Here is a 19,407-nt window from a genome sequence, read left to right as displayed (position 1 = left end):
TAATCACAAAGCGTTGAGCAAGGCATCTTACTTCCAAAGGTGAATGCTTGCTGGAGTTGGCGCAATCTGAATTGACTGTTTGGGCTGGACGTGAGAGGACCATGTGACGGGGAGAGGTTGTCCCATGTGATGCGACTGATTCCTGGCCGACGGTGCTCGTCTGTTATGGCTCCTCCTGCCTCAGTGGTAAGGCCGAGACGTAACACCAACGCAGGGGACCGGGAGTAACCCGACCGCCGTGCGATTTTCTGGAGCCCACTGCGGAATATGACAGATCTTGCAATGCTCCTGGGAGAGGCATAGACGTTGCGTTCGACGTCGCCTCTTCTTCTGTGAAGGCTTCGACATTTCTTCCCCATTAACAACACCCCAAATGAACTCCGTCAGAGCCGTGAACAGAAGACCAAGGCGAGTCTCGAGGCCGCGCCCGGTGCAGCCGGAGAGGAATCACCAGGAAAGAGGTATAACCTCAATAATAGCCAGAGTAAATATAGCGTTGAGCATTCACCCTCTTGGTACTTATTTCAAAGTGCATTTATTCGATTGAAATGGTGTATTTGTCAGTATTCTTTCAGATGTATGGGATGTCAGTGGTTGAAACAAGAGGTAGTCAATGCAACCGCCTGCATCGGCTTGTGTTGTCAGGAAACGCCGAGGATTTTATGTTTCCAGGCCGCGCTTTGTTTTGCTGTATTTTTTTGCAGTGCGTGGGCATTTATTTCACTTTACTGGTCTTGCAGATGTTGACTTGTGTGTTTTCTCACCGTCCAACGTTTGTTGTGATGGTGAAATGACGATCTCAAAGCGGAGGTTGCTTGTTTTACGAGTGACAAACGTAGGAAATGGTACACAAAGTGGTTGTCGTAGCAGACTCACTCAACCAAGCTGGACCAGAAGCTATTTTTAGCATGTTTGGTTAGCTTGTTGTGCCCAGGTGTTTCGCATCAAACCCTTGCTTGTCAAATAAGGAATATACAGCTCTGGAATAACTACTATGGTTTGATTTTAATTTGCACTTACGTAAATTGTGTTATGTTGGAAAGAACGTGCTGCGACTGTTAAACGTAAACATTAGCTGCTTATGCTTTCAAGTGTGTTTTGCTATAGAATGAAATACGATCAATGGAGATCAACTGTGCATTTTGGGATTTATAGTTATATAGCAATAAAGTGCAAGTCGATATTTAACGTCATCGCTGCTAGACTGTTGCTATAATGTGTGCTCATGAAATATATTGAAGGACATTTATTACCCATTAAAATTCGTATCAGGGTTGCTTTTCCATGGTCGTCTTTGCAATTTGTAGCTTCCTAAAATTGACCCGATTGTTACAGTGTTTGTGGTGGTTACTGGCACAGTAGCCTGGGAGAGTCATCTTTGCAACCAGAGCAACAAGCAGAAAGGCTTTGCATCTCAAGCTAACAACCTCATCATTGCTTGCTGTGTATAGCTCTGGGTGAATGCTCCATTTAGGCTTGATTGAACCCCCTTCTTGATGGGATCTGTATTCGTTTCTGGGGCATACAGAGTAGGTAATTACATTTCATTGTTCCTTCACTAGAGTCGTTACTTTATTGCTGTAGATTTACAGAAAAATGGGAGCTGTATATACCTCAGAGCTGTTTAGTAAGTTCATATTCATAACATGCATTTGACTAGTTTCACTGGATTTCATTTCTATTATTACCAGATGAGGACGCTCCTGCAGATATGGTTGCAGAAGAATCTGGTCCAGGAGCTCAGAATAGTCCATACCAACTTAGAAGAAAGTCTCTCCCCAAGAGAACCGTGTGTCCGACAAAGACAAACATGGAGGTAATACCGACAAAATTACTATGTGCACACTGTAAGTGCACATTTATCTGCTAAAAACTTGACATGTTCTTCTCATAGGGTGCTTCCACCTCAACCACAGAAAACTTTGGACACCGACCCAAGCGACCCAGGGTTTCAGGAAAATGCCAAGATATACCATGTAACTATACACATTGAAGTCTTGTTTTAGTGTGGGTGACTAGGATCTGCACTTGATAGATCTAGCCAAGACCTCTGCAAGTTTTCCAAACTCCTGTGTGGATTTTTACTGCCACCACCAGTTTCCTCTCACCAATAAAAACATTTATATAAAACTAATTTGTTTGTAGGTGTGAATGAGACTGAAAGGTTGTTGTAAAGACTAAAGCACGAAATATAACTTAAAAAAAGCGTATGCATGCTTCTAGCTCTTCACTCCAAACATATTAACTTTTTTTTTTTTTACATTACTCTTTTCAGCAGCCCCAGCAGAACAGTATTTGCAAGAGAAACTTCCGGACGAGGTTGTGCTAAAGATCTTCTCCTATCTACTGGAACAAGATTTGTGCCACTCTGCACTTGTGTGCAAGCGCTTCAGCGAGCTGGCAAACGACCCTATCCTCTGGTAGGTCTCTCATGGAGTGTTACATTAGTTCAATGCCTTTTTAAACAGAATTTTCTGGTCATAAAGAGTTCTAGGGGAATACTTACAAGGATGTGTTCATGTTTTAATAATAGTTGCACATGTGTTTCTGTCATGAATTGCCGCACTGTTACTGTCAGGATACTAAAATTGACAGTTTTATGTCCAGAGTGTGTATAGCCTGTATATGTTGTCTAGATACTGTAATAGTGCACTCTTAAAATGTTGCATTTGTATGACAAGGTACTTTTCTCACACAAGTTTACTTTGCAACCATATACTGCAGGTTAAATGGTTTTAAGAAATTATGCATCTTGTTTTAGGAAAAGACTGTACATGGATGTTTTTGAGTATACACGACCTATGATGCACCCAGAGGCAGGAAAGTTCTACCAAATTAACCCAGAGGAATATGAGCAGCCAAATCCTTGGAAGGAAAGTTTTCAGCAGCTGGTATGTTGTCATTTCATACACTTTCCAAATCATCTTAATCTTACTGCTTTGATGACAATATATTTAGTTTTGACATGCGCAGCCAAACTGGGACTACAATCACATCATCTGAACATTTACAATTTTAACTATTTTGACTGAAGCTGTCAGGAAAGGTTTGACCCATTCATTGCAGCTAAAGTTAGAAAGCTTTTAAGTGTAAGTGCAATTTAGTGCATGCAGCTCAGCAAGCACAAAAGGAGCATATTGATAACAAAAGGATAACTCTCTTTTTTCACTCCTATCTTAAAACATTTTGTCACTCTTGTCCTGTATTAAGATATTTTCACCATAGTTTCACTACAACCATTTATCTCAATACAGTCAGATATCGAATAATATGTTTGTTGTGTTTAAAATGGCTAATGGTGTTATGGTGTGTCTACAGTACAAAGGCGCGCACGTTAAGCCAGGTTTTGCAGAACATTTCTACAGTAATCCTGCAAGGTACAAAGGGAGAGATAACATGTTTGTAAGTGACGTCCCTTCCTTTTTTGTTCAAGGTCCTTACCTATGTATTAATTTTAGTTGTTTTTTTTCCCCTCCTAAGTACTACGACACCATAGAGGATGCCCTCGGTGGGGGCCAGGAGCCTCACTTTGATGGCCTCATATTTGTTCACACTGGCATTTACACAGATGAATGGATCTATATTGAGTCACCGATCACAATGATTGGCGCTGGTATATGTCTTTCCTTTCTCATTCTCTTATTTTTTTGTTTTTGTTGGTAAGTCAACACTGTTGTTTGACCTTTTTTTTCTTGTTTGTAGCTCCTGGAAAAGTGGCAGAGAAAGTTATAATTGAGAATACCAGAGACTCCACGTTTGTCTTCATGGAAGGCTCAGAAGACGCGTATGTAGGATACATGACCATAAGGGTAGGATTTTATTTTTGTTATTGTTGTTCTCAAATTCCTAAGACAATGTGATCATCATTGCCCCTTGTGTCCACTTCAGTTTAATCCTGATGATAAATCCGCCCAGCATCATAATGCACACCATTGCTTGGAGATTACGGTCAACTGCAGTCCAATTATTGACCACTGCATCATACGCAGCACATGCACAGGTAAGGAAACGTCTTCCTACTTTACACGTCTTCAAGGATTTTTATTATGTTAGTGTCAATCGATGTTTATTCTGCTATTTCAGTGGGGTCAGCTGTGTGTGTTAGTGGCCAGGGAGCTTGTCCCACCATTAAGCACTGCAACATCAGTGACTGTGAAAATGTCGGGCTTTACATCACGGACCATGCGCAGGTACCATGGATTTTCACTTGTTTTTTATTTTTTGGATTTTTGTTTGACATATTCCCAAGACAAGTAGTCTGAGAATAAGCTTTTCTAGGGAATATATGAGGACAATGAGATCTCAAACAACGCTCTCGCTGGCATATGGGTAAAAAATCATGGTAACCCAATCATCAGAAGAAACCACATTCACCACGGCAGAGACGTCGGTGTCTTTACGTTCGACCATGGCATGGTAAATGGAACTGTTTGAAACAGCATCTTGTAAGGGGTGTTCTCCTGGCATATACAATGCTGGTTGTCTAAGTTCAGTTTTTTGGTTTCCAGGGTTACTTTGAGAGTTGCAACATCCATAGGAACCGCATCGCTGGTTTTGAGGTGAAGGCGTACGCCAACCCGACAGTGGTGCGCTGTGAAATCCATCATGGCCAAACGGGGGGCATCTACGTGCATGAAAAGGGCCGAGGACAGTTTATTGAAAATAAGATCTATGCAAATAACTTTGCCGGTGTGTGGATCACGTCTAATAGCGACCCCACAATAAGGTCTGTATGGCTCCCTCACTGCAAAATTGGTTTACATATGTAGTATTTTGTTACATTTATATGTAATATTTTGTGCTTTCGTACAGGGGAAACGCTATATTCAACGGAAACCAAGGCGGCGTGTATATTTTTGGTGATGGCCGCGGTCTCATTGAAGGAAATGACATCTATGGGAATGCATTGGCCGGGATACAGATCAGGACAAATAGCTGCCCTATTGTCAGACACAACAAGATCCACGATGGCCAGCACGGTGGCATTTATGTGGTATGACATAGATTAAGAGAGAATATTTTCAAGTAGATTTTTTTTTTTTTAAAATGCTTTGTGGTTTTCTTCTTTGTGCTACACAGCATGAGAAAGGACAAGGTGTAATTGAAGAAAATGAGGTGTACAGCAATACACTGGCTGGAGTCTGGGTCACGACAGGCAGCACGCCGGTACTGCGCAGGAACAGGATACACAGCGGCAAGCAGGTATGATTTCAATTGTGCTTTAGAAGGTTGGTGATTTTCTAAAGAAGATGGATTATCTTTGATTCCTTCAGGTTGGTGTCTATTTTTATGACAATGGCCACGGTGTTTTGGAAGACAATGACATTTACAATCACATGTATTCCGGAGTTCAAATAAGGTTTGTTTGATGATGAAGGTTTCAGCCTACTTGGGTTCATTTGGTCTTGTGAATTTATTTTTACTTATATTGTTCATTGCCTTTTCTTCAGAACTGGCAGCAATCCCAAGATCAGGCGGAACAAGATATGGGGTGGTCAGAATGGCGGCATATTGGTTTACAACTCAGGTGTGATGTCAACTTCTTCCCTTTTGACTCAATCCCAATTTTCCTAAAAATTGAAATTGTGTATATGGCAGGCCTGGGCTTTATTGAGGACAATGAAATCTTTGACAATGCTATGGCGGGAGTGTGGATTAAGACCGACAGCAACCCCACCCTGCGAAGAAATAAAATTCATGATGGGAGAGATGGTGGAATCTGCATATTTAATGGAGGACGAGGTAACTATGTTGAAATGAAAGTATTACATGCAGTGAAACCTTTATTATTTTTTCCTGTAGCAAATGCCTATTGAAATTGCGGAGGAACATCATCTTTCTTTGGTTTTATTACATTACGACTTTTTTCTTTCTCCAAGGTTTACTAGAGGAAAATGACATCTTCAGGAATGCCCAAGCAGGCGTCCTCATCAGCACCAACAGTCATCCCGTCTTGAGGAAAAATCGAATATTTGACGGTTTTGCTGCAGGTCAGTCAGTCAAGCTGGAATCTTTCATCTAGACTTGAGAGTGAAGAAAGGCATATTTGTCTTCACCAGGTATTGAAATTACCAATCATGCCACAGCCACTTTAGAGGGCAATCAGATCTTTAACAATCGCTTCGGAGGGCTTTTTCTTGCATCTGGTGTCAACGTTACAATGAAAGGTATTAGCCTCGGACTGCTATACTTTGAATAGCGACTATTAAATGACTACTGCAATATTTTCTCCCCCGCAGACAACAAAATTTTGAACAATCAGGATGCAATTGAAAAGGCTGTGAGTCGAGGTCAGTGCCTGTACAAGATTTCAAGTTACACCAGCTATCCAATGCACGATTTTTACAGGTAATTCCATGTTTGAGAAGCAGATGACAATGTCACCTGCTCTTTCTGTTTTGTTGACTTTTCACGGCTCCCATTTGGCTCGCCACAGGTGCCACACCTGTAATACAACAGACCGCAATGCCATCTGTGTGAACTGCATCAAAAAGTGCCACCAGGGACACGACGTGGAGTTCATCAGACACGATAGGTGAGTGTTTGTGAACAGCTTTTTCGTATTGAGACAACTTTGTATTAAATATAGCTGATAATGTGATAACTTAAGAAGGTACATATATATATATATATATATTTATTTGTCACAAGTTTCTTTCATCCATTTAAAGTGATTGTCATGTTCCTGCCTACATTGCCTGCAGGTTCTTTTGTGACTGCGGGGCAGGAACACTGTCAAATCCGTGCACGTTAGCCGGAGAGCCGACGCATGACACAGACACCCTCTACGACTCAGCGCCTCCTATAGAATCCAACACGCTGCAGCACAACTGAGCCTTAGACCACAAGCCCAGTGAGACCTCAGCAGTAACGGATGCTCGGGACCACAAATGAGGAAACCCAAATTCAAATACAGACTCTCACAGAGCATTTACAATAAGGTGGAAAAAAAAGACCTGGATGTAAAAAAAAAAAAAGCCTAGCCTTTCTTCTTTTTGTTCCTTTTTTTATTTTGTAAAACAGGGAGATGCCAATGGGAAAAAAAACTGCAAACCAGCAAAATGGCTCATGCTGGAGAGAAAATGCAGCCACGTCCAACGTGGCAGAGACGATCCGATGGAATAAAAGGCCCGAAAGGCCACTATGCTTCCATCACTTGGTGACCGAGCTCCTCATACAATGTGTATGAGAATATCTGAACTAGCACTTCCACCCCTCAACTGTTCATTTGATTTTAATGCTTTTTTGTGTAGTTTTGTATTTTCATGCAAAAACCTTACTGTACTTGAATGTCCTTATTTTATTAAATGTGTTATTTGTTTTATTATACCCCTGAATCGCTGTAATTATACTCATGTCGCAGTATCTAACTTCTTTCTGTGAAAGAGAACTGAGAGGGAAACACTAAAGTTTCTCCTGCAACATTGGCTTATTTGCAACCTACAGAGACTGACTCGTACTTTGACAAGACTTGTTTGACTTCACTTCATAAATGCATGCATTTCTTCCCAATGAACTGTTCTCTTTGTGTATTTATAGAAAAGACACTTTATGAAATTAGGTCAGCTCTTTCACAGCTGGACATAGCTGGTTAATTTGAAACCTTCTGCAATGAATTTAGGAGTATTTACCTGTCCACAGGCTTATTGTTCCACTTTGTACTTTAATCGCCTAGTTGTTTCTATCGGACTAAGTCGCAGGTCTTGTGAAATACTTTTCAGTTATCTCACCCGGATTTGTCAATGTTGCAGGAAAACCCAAGAGCTGAGACCAGTATTTACATACAGCACTATTATTTCATTATCCCTCCCCAATTCATGTGTACTGGTGATTGTGGGTTCTAATTCAGACTGAAATGTATGCATGTATCATAACACCTAGACTTAATATATTGTGAAGTATTCAATAATCGTTATGTAGGCGCTAGCTTGAATTAAAAGGGTTTAATTTCCTAGGTGAACATTTGTCCTTTTTTCTTTTTTAATAAACTTTATTAGATCACAAAAAAATACGTGTTGATTTTTTCTCCTCCAACTAAAAAAATGCCAACAAGCCATTCACAGTCGACAAAGTATGACAGTATGAAAAAAATTACAGAAAAGTTGTTTCCAAACTACATTGTTTGGATCATATCAACAAGTGCGGCAAAATGGGACTTGTCCTGGCTGGTGTCTTCGGCAAACTGGCACAGCTTCCTGTAGTACATGTAGAGAAAAGACGTTAAGACAAATGAGCGAATAAATAAATACATAATGAAGACACTGAGAACATACTTGAAAAGTCCAAGGCCCATGGTGCTCTTCTCAAACTCTCTGGCCTTTTTGTGCCCTGACTGAATAACATTTTCGGGTAGGCTGGCAAGTCGGGCGGCATTGAAGCCATAGCTCTTGGGACATGCTCCTGAGATGAACTTGTAGAGGAATGTGATGGTCTCTTGGCTTGGATCCTCACATTCATTTTCCACCATGCATGCCTGAAAATAGCATGTATCAAAACACATATAGATCACCCTGGATACAAACAGCATGCAACATTATAAGATTATTTGATTGTTTTCGGCTTTCCAGTGTTATTTTTTTCCCAGTACATTTTTCCATATTGTGCTACCGTAGAAATAGACTCAAAAACTAAAGGTTGCAAATATCATACCATGTGGCCAAGGCGGACAGCAGGATTTTTGGCATAATCCTCCACCAGGGAGTGGTAGTGTGTGGAAAAGAGTGTGCGGCAGCAAATCTTTTCGGCAAGCTCCTTCACAACAGCACACGCTATGGCGGTCCCGTCATATGTAGCCGTGCCTCTTCCTGCCCACAGTTTGCAACTGAATAATTAGACAAAACAAATTCACCGCAACAAGTAAATAAATGCTTACCTAATTCATCCAGAAGCACAAGCGAGTGTTTCGTGGCATGGTGCAGAATACACGCCGTCTCGCTCAACTCAACGAAAAAGGTGCTTTCTCCTACAGAGGACCAGATGATTTAACGACGAGAGAGCAAAAGCATGGAAAAAATCTCATGTTTAGCTACTACTTTACCCGCCATAATCCGATCCGAGGCACCCAGACGAGTGAAGACTCGATCAACCGGGGTGAAGCGCAGACTTTCGGCAGGAATGAAGCACCCCAGCTGAGCGAGGACAATCACAAGACCACACTACGCAGAAATATAAGACAGTTTAATGAGTAAACTGTAATTAGAATTACACCATCATCATCATATATGTACCCACGGGGTACTCACCTGTCTCATGAGCGTGGATTTCCCACCCATATTGGGTCCTGTGACGAGGACACAGGAAGCATGACTTTTTTGCTCGTCATCTTCCTGTTGCCCGATGTAGATGTCATTGGGGATGAAGTCATCACCAAAGAGGGTCTTGGTAACACATGGGTGACGAGAACCCACAAGATGAAGAAAGGGTGCAACTTGCTGATCGCCATCTGGGAGAATAATCTCTGGCCTAGCCATTGGTCCATCTCCTCCTTGGCTGTAACGTGTTAAAGCTAACAGAACATCTGAAAAGAAATTATTACAATGTTAGACTAAGAGTAAAACCATCTCACAGAGCAATCCAACTTCAAATCCAATTTAAGAAGATAAATCTGTCTGATAAAGGGAATTTATACGTTATAATTATGTTTTTCCTCGTATATATCATTGCCTTAATATTATGAACATCTCTATATGAAGAAGTTTTGAGTCAAAAGTATTTATGATGGGTAAGAAAAGCACAACTTTCCGGTTGTTCTGTAACATTCAATGTAGATCCATACGATTTTAAGCCTAATGTATTTTGTCTTAATGGAACATATATGTGAAATTGTCGCCGATGTCCCTATGGTACAGTGGATATTAAACAAAACAAAAAGAAATGTTAATACCGAGCACAGCCATGCACTCGACTGCCGTCTTCCAGTTGCTGTAGTTCTTGTCAAAGTTGAAGAATAGCCTCCTCATGCAGTCTTTCAGGGCAGCGTCTCTCTTCTCCTCAAATCCTTGCAACTCATAAAACATCTGCTCAGACTCCTTTGTCACATAACGCTTCCAACCTTTTTTAGTCGACTTCACATCATATTCTTCTGGAATATTCCTCTCAGAGATGCTATCTGGCACCTCCATCTGAAACCGATTTCGCCCCGTGCCCCAGTATGCCATGTTTTTACAGCCAATTCTCTTTTTCTGTCTGTCCAGATAATCTTGCAGTTTTCGCTCGCAATTTTGCAGACCGACAAGAGCCTCGTCGTAGTCTGGGTCGAATCCCTCCTTTGGGTTTATGACACCGGTGGTTCGAGCTTTGTTATGGTCGAAAGCTGTTTTCCAGCGAGTAAGTTCAGTAGAGAGATCAGGAAAGAGACCCCCGCCGTCACCCTCAAGGCTGACCACTTTTTGCAACAACGTGGATTGAAAGTCCACAGTTACTGACGCAAAGACATTGATGATATCCTGCATTGTTTGGAAACCTTCGAGAGCTGAGAGAAAGTCTGCTATTTTTCTTTTGCTGTAAGTGACCTCCTCGTAGAGAACCGCCCGGCTGTCTGGGTGGTCCTGACCCCTTGAGGGTGTGCCAATACTATGAATTTTACTCAAAAGACGCTCCAAATCTGGAAGCTTCTTGAGCAGGTCGGAAACTTCCGAAACTTGGGCTTGGGCGGCCATCAGATCTTCCAAGGCATCCAGCCTGTCCCTGATAGATGTGGGGTTACAGAGCGGAGCACAGAGCCACTGCTTGAGCAACCGCTTTCCGAAAGGGCTGGAGCAGGTGTCGAGGAGCTCTAGAAGCGTTCCCTCAGTGCCTCCAGAGCCATTTTGGAAGATCTCTAAGTTTGCAAAGGTCACTCCATCCAAGACCATGCGCTGACGCGTCTGAGCAAAGAAACTCTCCTGTCCGACGGCCTTCTCCATTTCAACATCAACAGGGATGTATTCCTCAAAATTGGCCATGGAAAGCAGTTCCTGGTCTACTAGACACTTCTTCAAGTAGAAGATACACCCACCCAACGACGACAACGCCAGCTCGTAGCCCACCTTGGGCGTTAGACCGAGTGAATCGGTGTCGGATGTCATTTTTTGAAGAACAGATGGTAGATGCTCATCCTCTCTTTTCTGACCATTAGCCTTCTGCGATTGAAAGTAGTCTTCCTCTGAAAGGGTTTTCAGAGTCTTCTGAGCATCCCAGAACTGAGTGCTTGAATTGAGCCCCTCCTGCTGTGCCGACGACAGAGAAGCTTTAAGTATTTTACGCGTTTCAATAGATGGGTTCCCCTTCTCAAAGAGCACTTCAGCAGGTGCAAAGCGTGCTATCAAAGTGCGTAGACGAGAACAGTGCCTGTCATCCGGAAACTGGCCAACGTGAAAGAATCCCACAGAGGTATCTACAAAGCACACACCATACATGCGGCAAGACCCGCCCTTTCCTTCGTCTTTACATGTCTCCTTTAAACTTAGCAAAAACTTGCTCTGTGTCTCAGCAGGAGTACCATCCAACACACTGTAGGTCTGCGTGCCTGGCGTCAGGATCCTGCATACTTCTCTCTTCACAACGCGGTCAAACTTGGTGGGCTTGAGCAGGGTCTTACATCGTGCTTCCATCATCTCTGGGGTTTCTGTTTGCTCAACACGTGCCACCTTGTAGCCCTTCTGGACCAGCACGCTGGAGAAGCGTGCAAAACCAATCTCTGGAAAACCAGAGTGTGCCCATGCGCCTTTCATAAAAGTCAGTCCGAGCTCATTGACTCCTATCACAGCATCCATGTGGTAGAGTTCATAGAATTTGCCCACCTTGTAGAAAATCACAGTGTCAAACATCCTGGATTTGATAAGCCACCACTGCCGCATACCAGGAGTATTTTTGTTACTGAAATCTTCCGGTACATACAGCGTAGTAGAATCATATCCATCATCTGTCACTTTCCGCTTTTGGCTATCTTTCCTCTTATGATCCTGCAACCACTCCAGCTTCTCGTGGTCCCAAACTGTGGATTCTCCATTTGTGAGTGATACATTGGCTTGACTTTCAAAGGCGTCAGGAGCCAAAAAGGCAGATAAACGAGACTTTGTTTCGACGGCTATGGAAGCCGGGGCTCGTTTCTGTGAACTGGAAGGGGTAGTGGTTGTCTTTGGCTTTGTCTTCTCCGGCTTCTCGGTGAGACGTTTACGCTTTATAGACTTAACCGGGCTTTCGGCTTCCGATTCTTGTGTACTCTCTGCTTCTTCGAGCTCACTACTGACAGTGGCTTCTTCCTCTTCATCCTCGCTGCTGCTCGCGGCCTGGTCTGGTTTAAATTCGTCATCGGATCCTTCGCTATCCGAGGCCACGATTATGCGGCGGCGCTTGGCTTTATTTTGATTGGAGCGGGTTGTAAGTGAACTAACTTTGGGTGATTTTGTTTCCATATCTTTTTCTTGGTCTTCATCACTGACCTCATCATCTGTTATTGTAGATTTATCAAGCTGAAAATAATAAATAAAAATGTAAAATCAATTAGACTGATAGGCCATTCTCAAAAACACTGCTCTTTTTTTAAAGTAATTGTTTGTAACTAATTGTTGTTAATGTGTATCACCTCCATTTCTTCTTCCCCATCCTCTTCTTCATCTGAAGCATCTTTGCAGATAGGCACCTTTAATCGGTTTTCTGGGCTATCAAACAAGACTTTGTCGGCAAGCTCCATTGCACGGCGCAATTCAGGCCTCACGCTGAAAAACAACCCTCCAGTTTTAGCATCACTACTGTCAGAACCTAGAAAACAATGAGAAGATGTCCCACAGTGAGTGAGGTTAGCCTTAGTTGGAGAACCAGTATTTCTACAATGGTCAAGACCAATACAAGCAAAGGCCAACCTTGGTACTCTCTAACATATTTGGTGCTGACCCATCCCCGCGTTGGCGGTTCATCAAAAAAATGGACATGTATGCGCTGTTCCCTGCCACGCCCCCGCATCTGCTGACCAGTGAGAGGTTGAGGTACCACCATGCATGGCCACCATGGGTGCCCTTCCAGCTTTGTCCACACGAGGGAACCAGCGCTGAATGAGCATGTGGAGGTCCTGAAAGTAAAAATGACGCTCAGAAACACTAATTACACGTCGATATTGTTATATTCGTAATTAAATGGAAGCCATTTATCATGTGAATTAGTAATGCATGCGTAGTGAGTGAGTAACAAACAATAGTCGTATGATTCTAGATCCAGTGTCATAATTGACATGTTTGATGCAGAATTCATCATAAGTATACACAAACGATCCTGGGATGAGAAAAATAAACTCACACATCTTTGGCTGTTGTTTCCTTTCCACCGAATAGTTTGTGGAGACCTTCCTTCGAATTCTTTTTGACACTTTTTGGTTTGACTTTGGGGGATTTGCTAGGTAGTTTGGCCTCTTCTTTTGGAGACGAGTTGGCTTTGTCGACAGATGACGGCAAATCGGCCTCGGCAGGCTGTGCACGGGGCTTCGACTTGCACACCAGAGGTGGAGATTTGGTGAAGAAATTGAAAAGTGAGCTTTGTTTTGCCATGAATAAGCCAGAACGGTCCTTAGCAGTTGCTAACTTGGTTCCCCGATGATACAAACAACAGTAGCTGTACGTTCGCGGGAAACAGAAGCACTTCCTAAAGAGGGTGTGGCTACGAGCACCGTCACCCAATGATAAACGAGGACAAGTAACTCGCATCACTAGTTTAGTTTTAATCGTGCGTGCCATCCATAACCAGAAGATGGCAGTAGAACATCATTAGTGTTCCAATTTGTACTTTTTATTTTTACATTCTTTAAATAATAAACTGAAAACATTATTAATTAAAAGAAGTTCACATATTAATCATTTAAAAATTCCAGAGAATCAATTATTTGCGGATTGTTTTTGACCTGGAAAACCATGGGAAGGGAATAATAATAAGATGCAGCTGTGGTGCAACCTTCAGTCATTTAAACGGGCTTGCCAGCTGTTTAGGTTCTTTATTACAATAGTAGATGGCCTAGCACAGGGTTGACAAACAAGTTAGGCACAAAGTGTTTTCCTGTCCCACCAAAGACCCCCATGACCTGGTCTACTTTTGGTGAAGACCTGCAAAGCTCCTGCAACCCACTCCAATGACACTCAAAAACCAGGTCAGAATACTTGGCTTTGTGCTATTCCTAAACTGATTTGTATCCAGTCTTTTTTTCTACACCGCCTGCTGACATAGGTGAGCAAGGGTGTAGATTAAAAAAAATAAAAGTGATCACACAGTGTGGTCCGGTGGTTTTGTGGTTAGCGCGTCGGCCTCGCAGTTCCGGGATCCTGGGTTCAAGTCCAGGTCTGTCCATCTTTGTGGAGTTTGCATGTTTCCCCCCTGGCCTGTGTGTTTTATTTTTTTCAGTGTACTCCGGTTTCCTCCCACATGCCAAAAAAACATGCATAGTAAGCTGATACGACTTTAGTGATGATAAAGCGGTTCAGAAAATGAATGAATGAATGGATATCCACCCAAATCTGAAATTCTGGCATATGGTTTGTTGATGATAGAAAGCATCTAATTGGGGAAGGATTATGGAAGCTACCGCTGCAATTGTTACATGAGAATTTTTCTTTGAGGAGACACTAAAGTCACATTATCGCAGTGCTTTCATGGCAGGCGTAAACATTAAATGGTCTGCCATATGTTACGCAAGGCAAAGTCTCCTAATTAATTTTTTGCAGTTATGCAGACTGAGGAGCAAAGATAATACAGCTTTTCATGAAGTATATGAAAAACAACAACGCCAAATTGTCACACCCAGTAGTCCTTGTGTTTTACTGCCAGGACAAAATAAAGTGGTCCATGAATTAACTGTATCCCAAAGTGCAGAATTGAATAACAGCAAAAGTATTTAATCAATGTATGCATGACAAATTATGTAGTGTTGTGGTTTTCATTTTGCCTTTGCAGTCTGAAAACAGATTTTCCATGGTCAACTTCATAGGAATGACTTTTAAATCATTGTCAATGTTCAGTGTGGTTAAAAAAAGAAATAAATTAATTTAAAAAAAAACACTTGGGACCAATAGACGCAAGGTGTATTAAATATTTATACTCGGGGCACATATACATTAATTCCTAAGACACATTACCGGGTCGAATGATTTAAATCAAATAGAAAAGTCATGTGATGATCTTAAATTTATCCAGTTAAGTTGCAACATGACATATTTGTATGCAAAATTTGCTATTAACTCATTCATGATGAATTCCAAATAGGGGAGATCGTTTTTAAATCCCTTGCATCCCTTTTTTATATTGGGTGGAATAGTGTAAACATGGGCTTATGTATGACTTTAATAGTAGCGTTTGGGAATAAATATCTTTCAGTTACACTCTTCATCCTCTCTCATCATGTTGATGAGAGCAGTTTAATGGTGAAGAAATGCACAAAAATATGCATGCAAATGTTTACAGTTGGAATGAATAATAGTGACAATTGTGTGTTTAGGGAGGCACCAACAGTTTTTATACTCTGTGAATAAGAGAAGGGATTTCTGCACCTGCCTTTATAGCGTCCAAGTAAATGCTGTTATTTTCCAGCTTCTTCCATTTGCACAGCAGTTCAATTGATTAAATGGATTGATATCCTGGAAGTTTCCCAAAAGTATTGAGACCCAGAGAAATACTACCTACCTTTTATGGATCATGCCGGCAAAAAATGCTTCCCCCTGAATCTATTGTGTTATAGGAAGATTAAATCAATGTGTTTTGTGTCCTTTATCATAAGTTAGTGAATGGTATTAAAAAAAAATCTGATTGCAATATATTCTTTCGCAGGTTTGTTACATTTGTTGTTTCACAAAAAGTACTGTTGTCACCTTTTTGCTGCAAGTCTACTAATTTTCTAATTATTTGCATTTTTTTCTATCTAAATGACATGAAGATATAAGAGAAACATTCCATTACATTTATTTAGGTGCAAAAGTTTGAGCTCTGGTAGTCAGGAGATTGACAGTGGCATAACAACTTTTTCCTTTGACAAGATTGAGAAAGCAACTAAAGCAGCTGTTGAAAAAAAACAAAATGTGCTACTATATCTTCCACACGGTGCCAAATGGTCAATTTCGCTCTTATTGGGATGTTTTTCTGTTTTTTACTGCAGTGTTGGAAAATTGGGTTATGCTTACCACCACCTGCACACCAAAGCAGGAAAATGTGACAATATTGCTGCAATTCCGTGCCAATATATTCCACCCTTTTCTCAGCAAGCATGCTATTAGTGTGCACATCTTCAACATTTTTGCATTTTTGGGGCAGAGATGATGACAAATCCATTAAAATGAAATCAATTTCACCATTTCATGTGAGTAAAAGAGGCGTTCAAAGCCGAAAGCTTCTCCCCTCTTGTGTAATCAGTATTCATTTGACTTTATCTGATGCAAAAGGCACCCAGGTTTTATTGTATCTGAGCTAGCTGTCGCGGATGTAATATGTAATAATAAACAACCCCGTGTGCCGATTTGAGGGCGAGATCATAATATAATTAATTGACTGAATAGATCAGTTACCCTTATCTATTAACCCCCTCTCTCTGTTCCCATGGTAATTGAAAGAGCAGATGTCAAAGGGTAATTGACTTGTCATTCTCAGGATGCGCAGTCTTCCGTGTACATGTAAATGTCTTGTTTCCATATTTTCACATTACTCATTTGCTATGCGCACTCTCTAGGAATCGCAAAAGCACCAACAGAACCTCCAAAATTGAGTCTCATAATCTGTTCTCATCGCTGGTTGCCTTTTAAGTGGCTCCAATCTTAAAACATTGTCGCATGGGCTTCAGTTAACTATCAACTGTATAGACTTTAATGTATTTTTTTTTTTAATATTCTCATGAGTCAGACAAGTAGCTGTTGTACATTTACTATCTGCATTATAAATGACCGAACATTGGTAAAGTTTCAGTAGGCTTATGAATTATGACTCAAAAAATGTCGGCATTGCCCTCTGGTGTTGGAGTTGCTTTTTTTATTGTATAAAGGCAATCAAGCTTTATCATCACAATGTGCAAATCAATTTTAGCTTTGATATACATATAATGTTCACTGGAGTTCTCTTTGAGCAAAAAGTCATTACATACACCCTTGAGGCATTCGAGCTCTTACGTAAAGATCGTGAAAAATGCTGTGCTGACTTTGTCCATTCTGCTTCACTCTATTCATATTGAAGACAAAAAGACGAAAAGAAAATGGCTTTTTTAAAGCCTGCAAACCTCACAACATTCCAGCTGTCCTATGGCTCAGAAAATTCATCACTGGTCAAAATTCATCTCATCTCATCTCATTTTCTGAACTGCTTTATCATCATTAGGGCCATGCAGACTCTGTTTAACCTCCCCAGCAAAATGATAATGTATGCTCATCCACATTATTATATGATTGACTGATTTTCCTAATGAATGCAACTACAGAGGCCTTTTTTATGACTACATTTTGAATTGAGCCATTATTAAAGACTTGAACCGAAGCACATATCTTTTTTGAAAGCTCAGCAGCAATTTTGACTCGTTGCGCTAAACTTTGATACAGTTAAACTGTAAATTATTCATGCCTTGTTCACATTTTGCACAAAAAGGACTGCATATTCCTTGAATGGTTATATTTTGGGATAGAAATGATGCAAAAAAATGTGATGAAAAAATATTCACAGTTTTTCTGTTTACCATCCATCCATTTTCTGGTTTTGGTTAGTTGAAAAAATAACCAAACAAAAATGTGTAAACATCTCTAAATAATAAGGGCAGTCATTAGTATTTCCTTAATTAGATGAAGATTTGTGTCGTTAACTTTATGCTTCAATTAGTCATTTTTGAGTAATTTGTCATTAAACTAGCAGAGTAACATTACTGGAATATATGATTCACACATAAATGTCCGTAAAAGCAAATAATTTAGATCGTAAAGCTTTAGCTACAGTTTGTCATTTTGTGTCATTAAGCCAAAATGTGATTAACGTTCATTTTAAAATGTAAAGTGATTATTCCATTCATGGCTCATTGACCTTGGAATTTTATCACTTTGGCAGCCCTAAAGTTAATCTATGTATAATTCTCAAGATCCTCAATTAAGAGGAAAATCCAAGAAACCTCATTGATTAGCAGTTTTTTATTTTAAAAAAGTCTTTTAACTCATTCATCAATTTTTGCTTGCACTTAGGACGCTGGGGTGCTGGATACTATTCCTGCCAAATCTGGGCAATAACCCTGAATTGGTTGCCAGCTAAATCATTTACATACACAAAATGTTATGATTCCCTGCAAGTAATGTGAAATGCCTCGTAAATTTTATGTTGATCAAGTAGTCAACAAAACAATGCTTCAAATGAGGGATATTTTACATTCATGCCCGGCGGCTTGAGTGGTTAGCGCATTGGCCTCCCAGTTGGGGACCTGGGTTCAAATCCAGGTCGGTTCACCTGTGTGGAGTTTGCATGTTATCCCTCCGGGCCTGCGTGGGTTTTCTCCGGGTACTCTGATTTCCTCCCACATTCCAAAGATATACATGGTAGGGTGATTGTTCGCTCTAATGAGTATGAGCATGAATGGTAGTTTGTCTTCTTGTTTCACCAGTTCAGGGTGTCCCTGGCCTCAGCCCCAAAGTAAGCTGGGATAGGCTCCAGCACCCCACATTGTTGTAGTCGTGTGATGGCCTGCTGCATTCAAAATGCCAAAAGAATGCTTCAAGAGTGCTTAAGTTCATACAAAAATCAATGCATTAGGTAGGTATCATGGTATGATTGTTAAGAAATGACACTGTATTTTTCGAATCCAAATGATTGTAATGTAGGGTATGAACTAGAAAATTACTTAGCTGCACTCATTTCTTATCTGTGGTGGGCTTTATTTGTAATGCATTGGATTTCTGTCATATTTCTTGGGCAGAAGAGAAGTGAGCAGTGTTGAGCTGAGAAAAAATTGTAAAAGAGCCTTAAGGATCAAACTGTGCTGCATTAAAGGTTTGTAATGATGAATTTTTATCAACTCTTGCATCGTATTGACTGAACTTCGGTGGTAGAAGATGAAAGGGAATAGTATACATTCAGTAAATTAAAAAGCATCTTGCAAATTTTGCATCATTGAGCAATGAGATTAAAAACCGACCGATCACTCGCCTTTTATAGATTGGAGAAGCAGATTCATGAACTGATTGTGGTCAATAAAAATACATATTGTGAAGCACAAGATGTAACAAGATGAATTTTTTTTTAGGGCGTGGGTGGACTGAGCAAGGCATTTCTTATGTGAAATTTACAGGAAGCATTCTATCATTTTTTCCATACTGTATTTCATTCCTCCATTCGGGCTATTTTAACACGCATGCTCCAGGTAATCTAAAAACCTCCAACCCCGTAGTTCACGGTTATGAAGGAGAACATGGTTGCTACTCTACAACGTATGCTGCCACT

At 40.9% G+C, this 19,407-nt stretch overlaps 2 protein-coding genes and 1 long non-coding RNA gene across 9 annotated transcripts in view; 2 read left to right on the top strand and 1 right to left on the bottom strand.

Moving 5' to 3' along the window:
- The first annotated feature begins 98 nt into the window (after positions 1-98).
- On the top strand, positions 99-8,009 carry fbxo11a (F-box protein 11a). 3 transcript variants are annotated; one of them, XM_077729327.1, is made up of 23 exons: positions 847-997; positions 1,336-1,533; positions 1,692-1,816; positions 1,895-1,976; positions 2,276-2,420; positions 2,762-2,891; positions 3,319-3,402; positions 3,481-3,613; positions 3,703-3,809; positions 3,889-4,000; positions 4,084-4,190; positions 4,279-4,416; positions 4,509-4,726; positions 4,813-4,993; positions 5,080-5,202; positions 5,274-5,359; positions 5,451-5,527; positions 5,599-5,742; positions 5,880-5,990; positions 6,060-6,167; positions 6,240-6,348; positions 6,437-6,535; positions 6,705-8,009. In XM_077729327.1, exons 2-23 carry the CDS (start codon positions 1,497-1,499, stop codon positions 6,832-6,834), a joined length of 2,586 nt encoding a protein of 861 aa, XP_077585453.1. In that variant the 5' UTR covers positions 847-997; positions 1,336-1,496; the 3' UTR covers positions 6,835-8,009. The 3 variants fall into 3 exon arrangements, with proteins under 3 accessions (XP_077585452.1, XP_077585453.1, XP_077585454.1); XM_077729326.1 differs by lacking the exons at positions 847-997; positions 1,336-1,533 and adding an exon at positions 99-461; XM_077729328.1 differs by having other exon boundaries at positions 881-1,533.
- On the bottom strand, positions 8,006-13,631 carry msh6 (mutS homolog 6 (E. coli)). Its single transcript, XM_077729325.1, has 10 exons — positions 13,273-13,631; positions 12,843-13,048; positions 12,566-12,741; positions 9,884-12,452; positions 9,243-9,517; positions 9,038-9,155; positions 8,873-8,962; positions 8,650-8,804; positions 8,274-8,473; positions 8,006-8,195 (listed from the first exon to the last, which is right to left on the bottom strand). The coding sequence occupies exons 1-10, from the start codon at positions 13,518-13,520 to the stop codon at positions 8,114-8,116; spliced, it is 4,119 nt and encodes a 1,372-aa protein (XP_077585451.1). The 5' UTR covers positions 13,521-13,631; the 3' UTR covers positions 8,006-8,113.
- Positions 13,632-13,971: 340 nt separating this feature from the next.
- LOC144205802 (uncharacterized) overlaps positions 13,972-19,407 on the top strand; it is a 31,117-nt gene continuing 25,681 nt past the window's right edge. For all 5 annotated transcript variants that reach the window (XR_013328234.1, XR_013328233.1, XR_013328235.1 and 2 more), the window contains exon 1: positions 13,972-14,113. This is a non-coding gene — a long non-coding RNA (uncharacterized LOC144205802). The remainder of the gene's footprint in view (positions 14,114-19,407) is intronic.

Source organism: Stigmatopora nigra, chromosome 12 (assembly GCF_051989575.1).
Source record: "Stigmatopora nigra isolate UIUO_SnigA chromosome 12, RoL_Snig_1.1, whole genome shotgun sequence".
NCBI lineage: Eukaryota > Metazoa > Chordata > Actinopteri > Syngnathiformes > Syngnathidae > Stigmatopora > Stigmatopora nigra.
Note: the sequence above shows the minus strand (reverse complement) of the source record. Positions and strands in the feature narration are given on the sequence as shown.

What these genes read in the sequence shown, in the direction of transcription:
- fbxo11a (XM_077729326.1), top strand. Translation starts at nt 374, where the DNA reads ATGAACTCCGTCAGAGCCGTGAACAGAAGACCAAGGCGAGTCTCGAGG. An exon ending in ACATCACGGACCATGCGCAG is followed by an intron (nt 4,191 to 4,278) that starts GTACCATGGATT and finishes AAGCTTTTCTAG; the next exon opens with GGAATATATGAGGACAATGA. An exon ending in AATAGCGACCCCACAATAAG is followed by an intron (nt 4,727 to 4,812) that starts GTCTGTATGGCT and finishes GCTTTCGTACAG; the next exon opens with GGGAAACGCTATATTCAACG.
- msh6 (XM_077729325.1), bottom strand. Translation starts at nt 13,520, where the DNA reads ATGGCAAAACAAAGCTCACTTTTCAATTTCTTCACCAAATCTCCACCT. An exon ending in GAAACAACAGCCAAAGATGT is followed by an intron (nt 13,049 to 13,272) that starts GTGAGTTTATTT and finishes TTTTACTTTCAG; the next exon opens with GACCTCCACATGCTCATTCA. An exon ending in AATCCACGCTCATGAGACAG is followed by an intron (nt 9,156 to 9,242) that starts GTGAGTACCCCG and finishes ATTTCTGCGTAG; the next exon opens with TGTGGTCTTGTGATTGTCCT.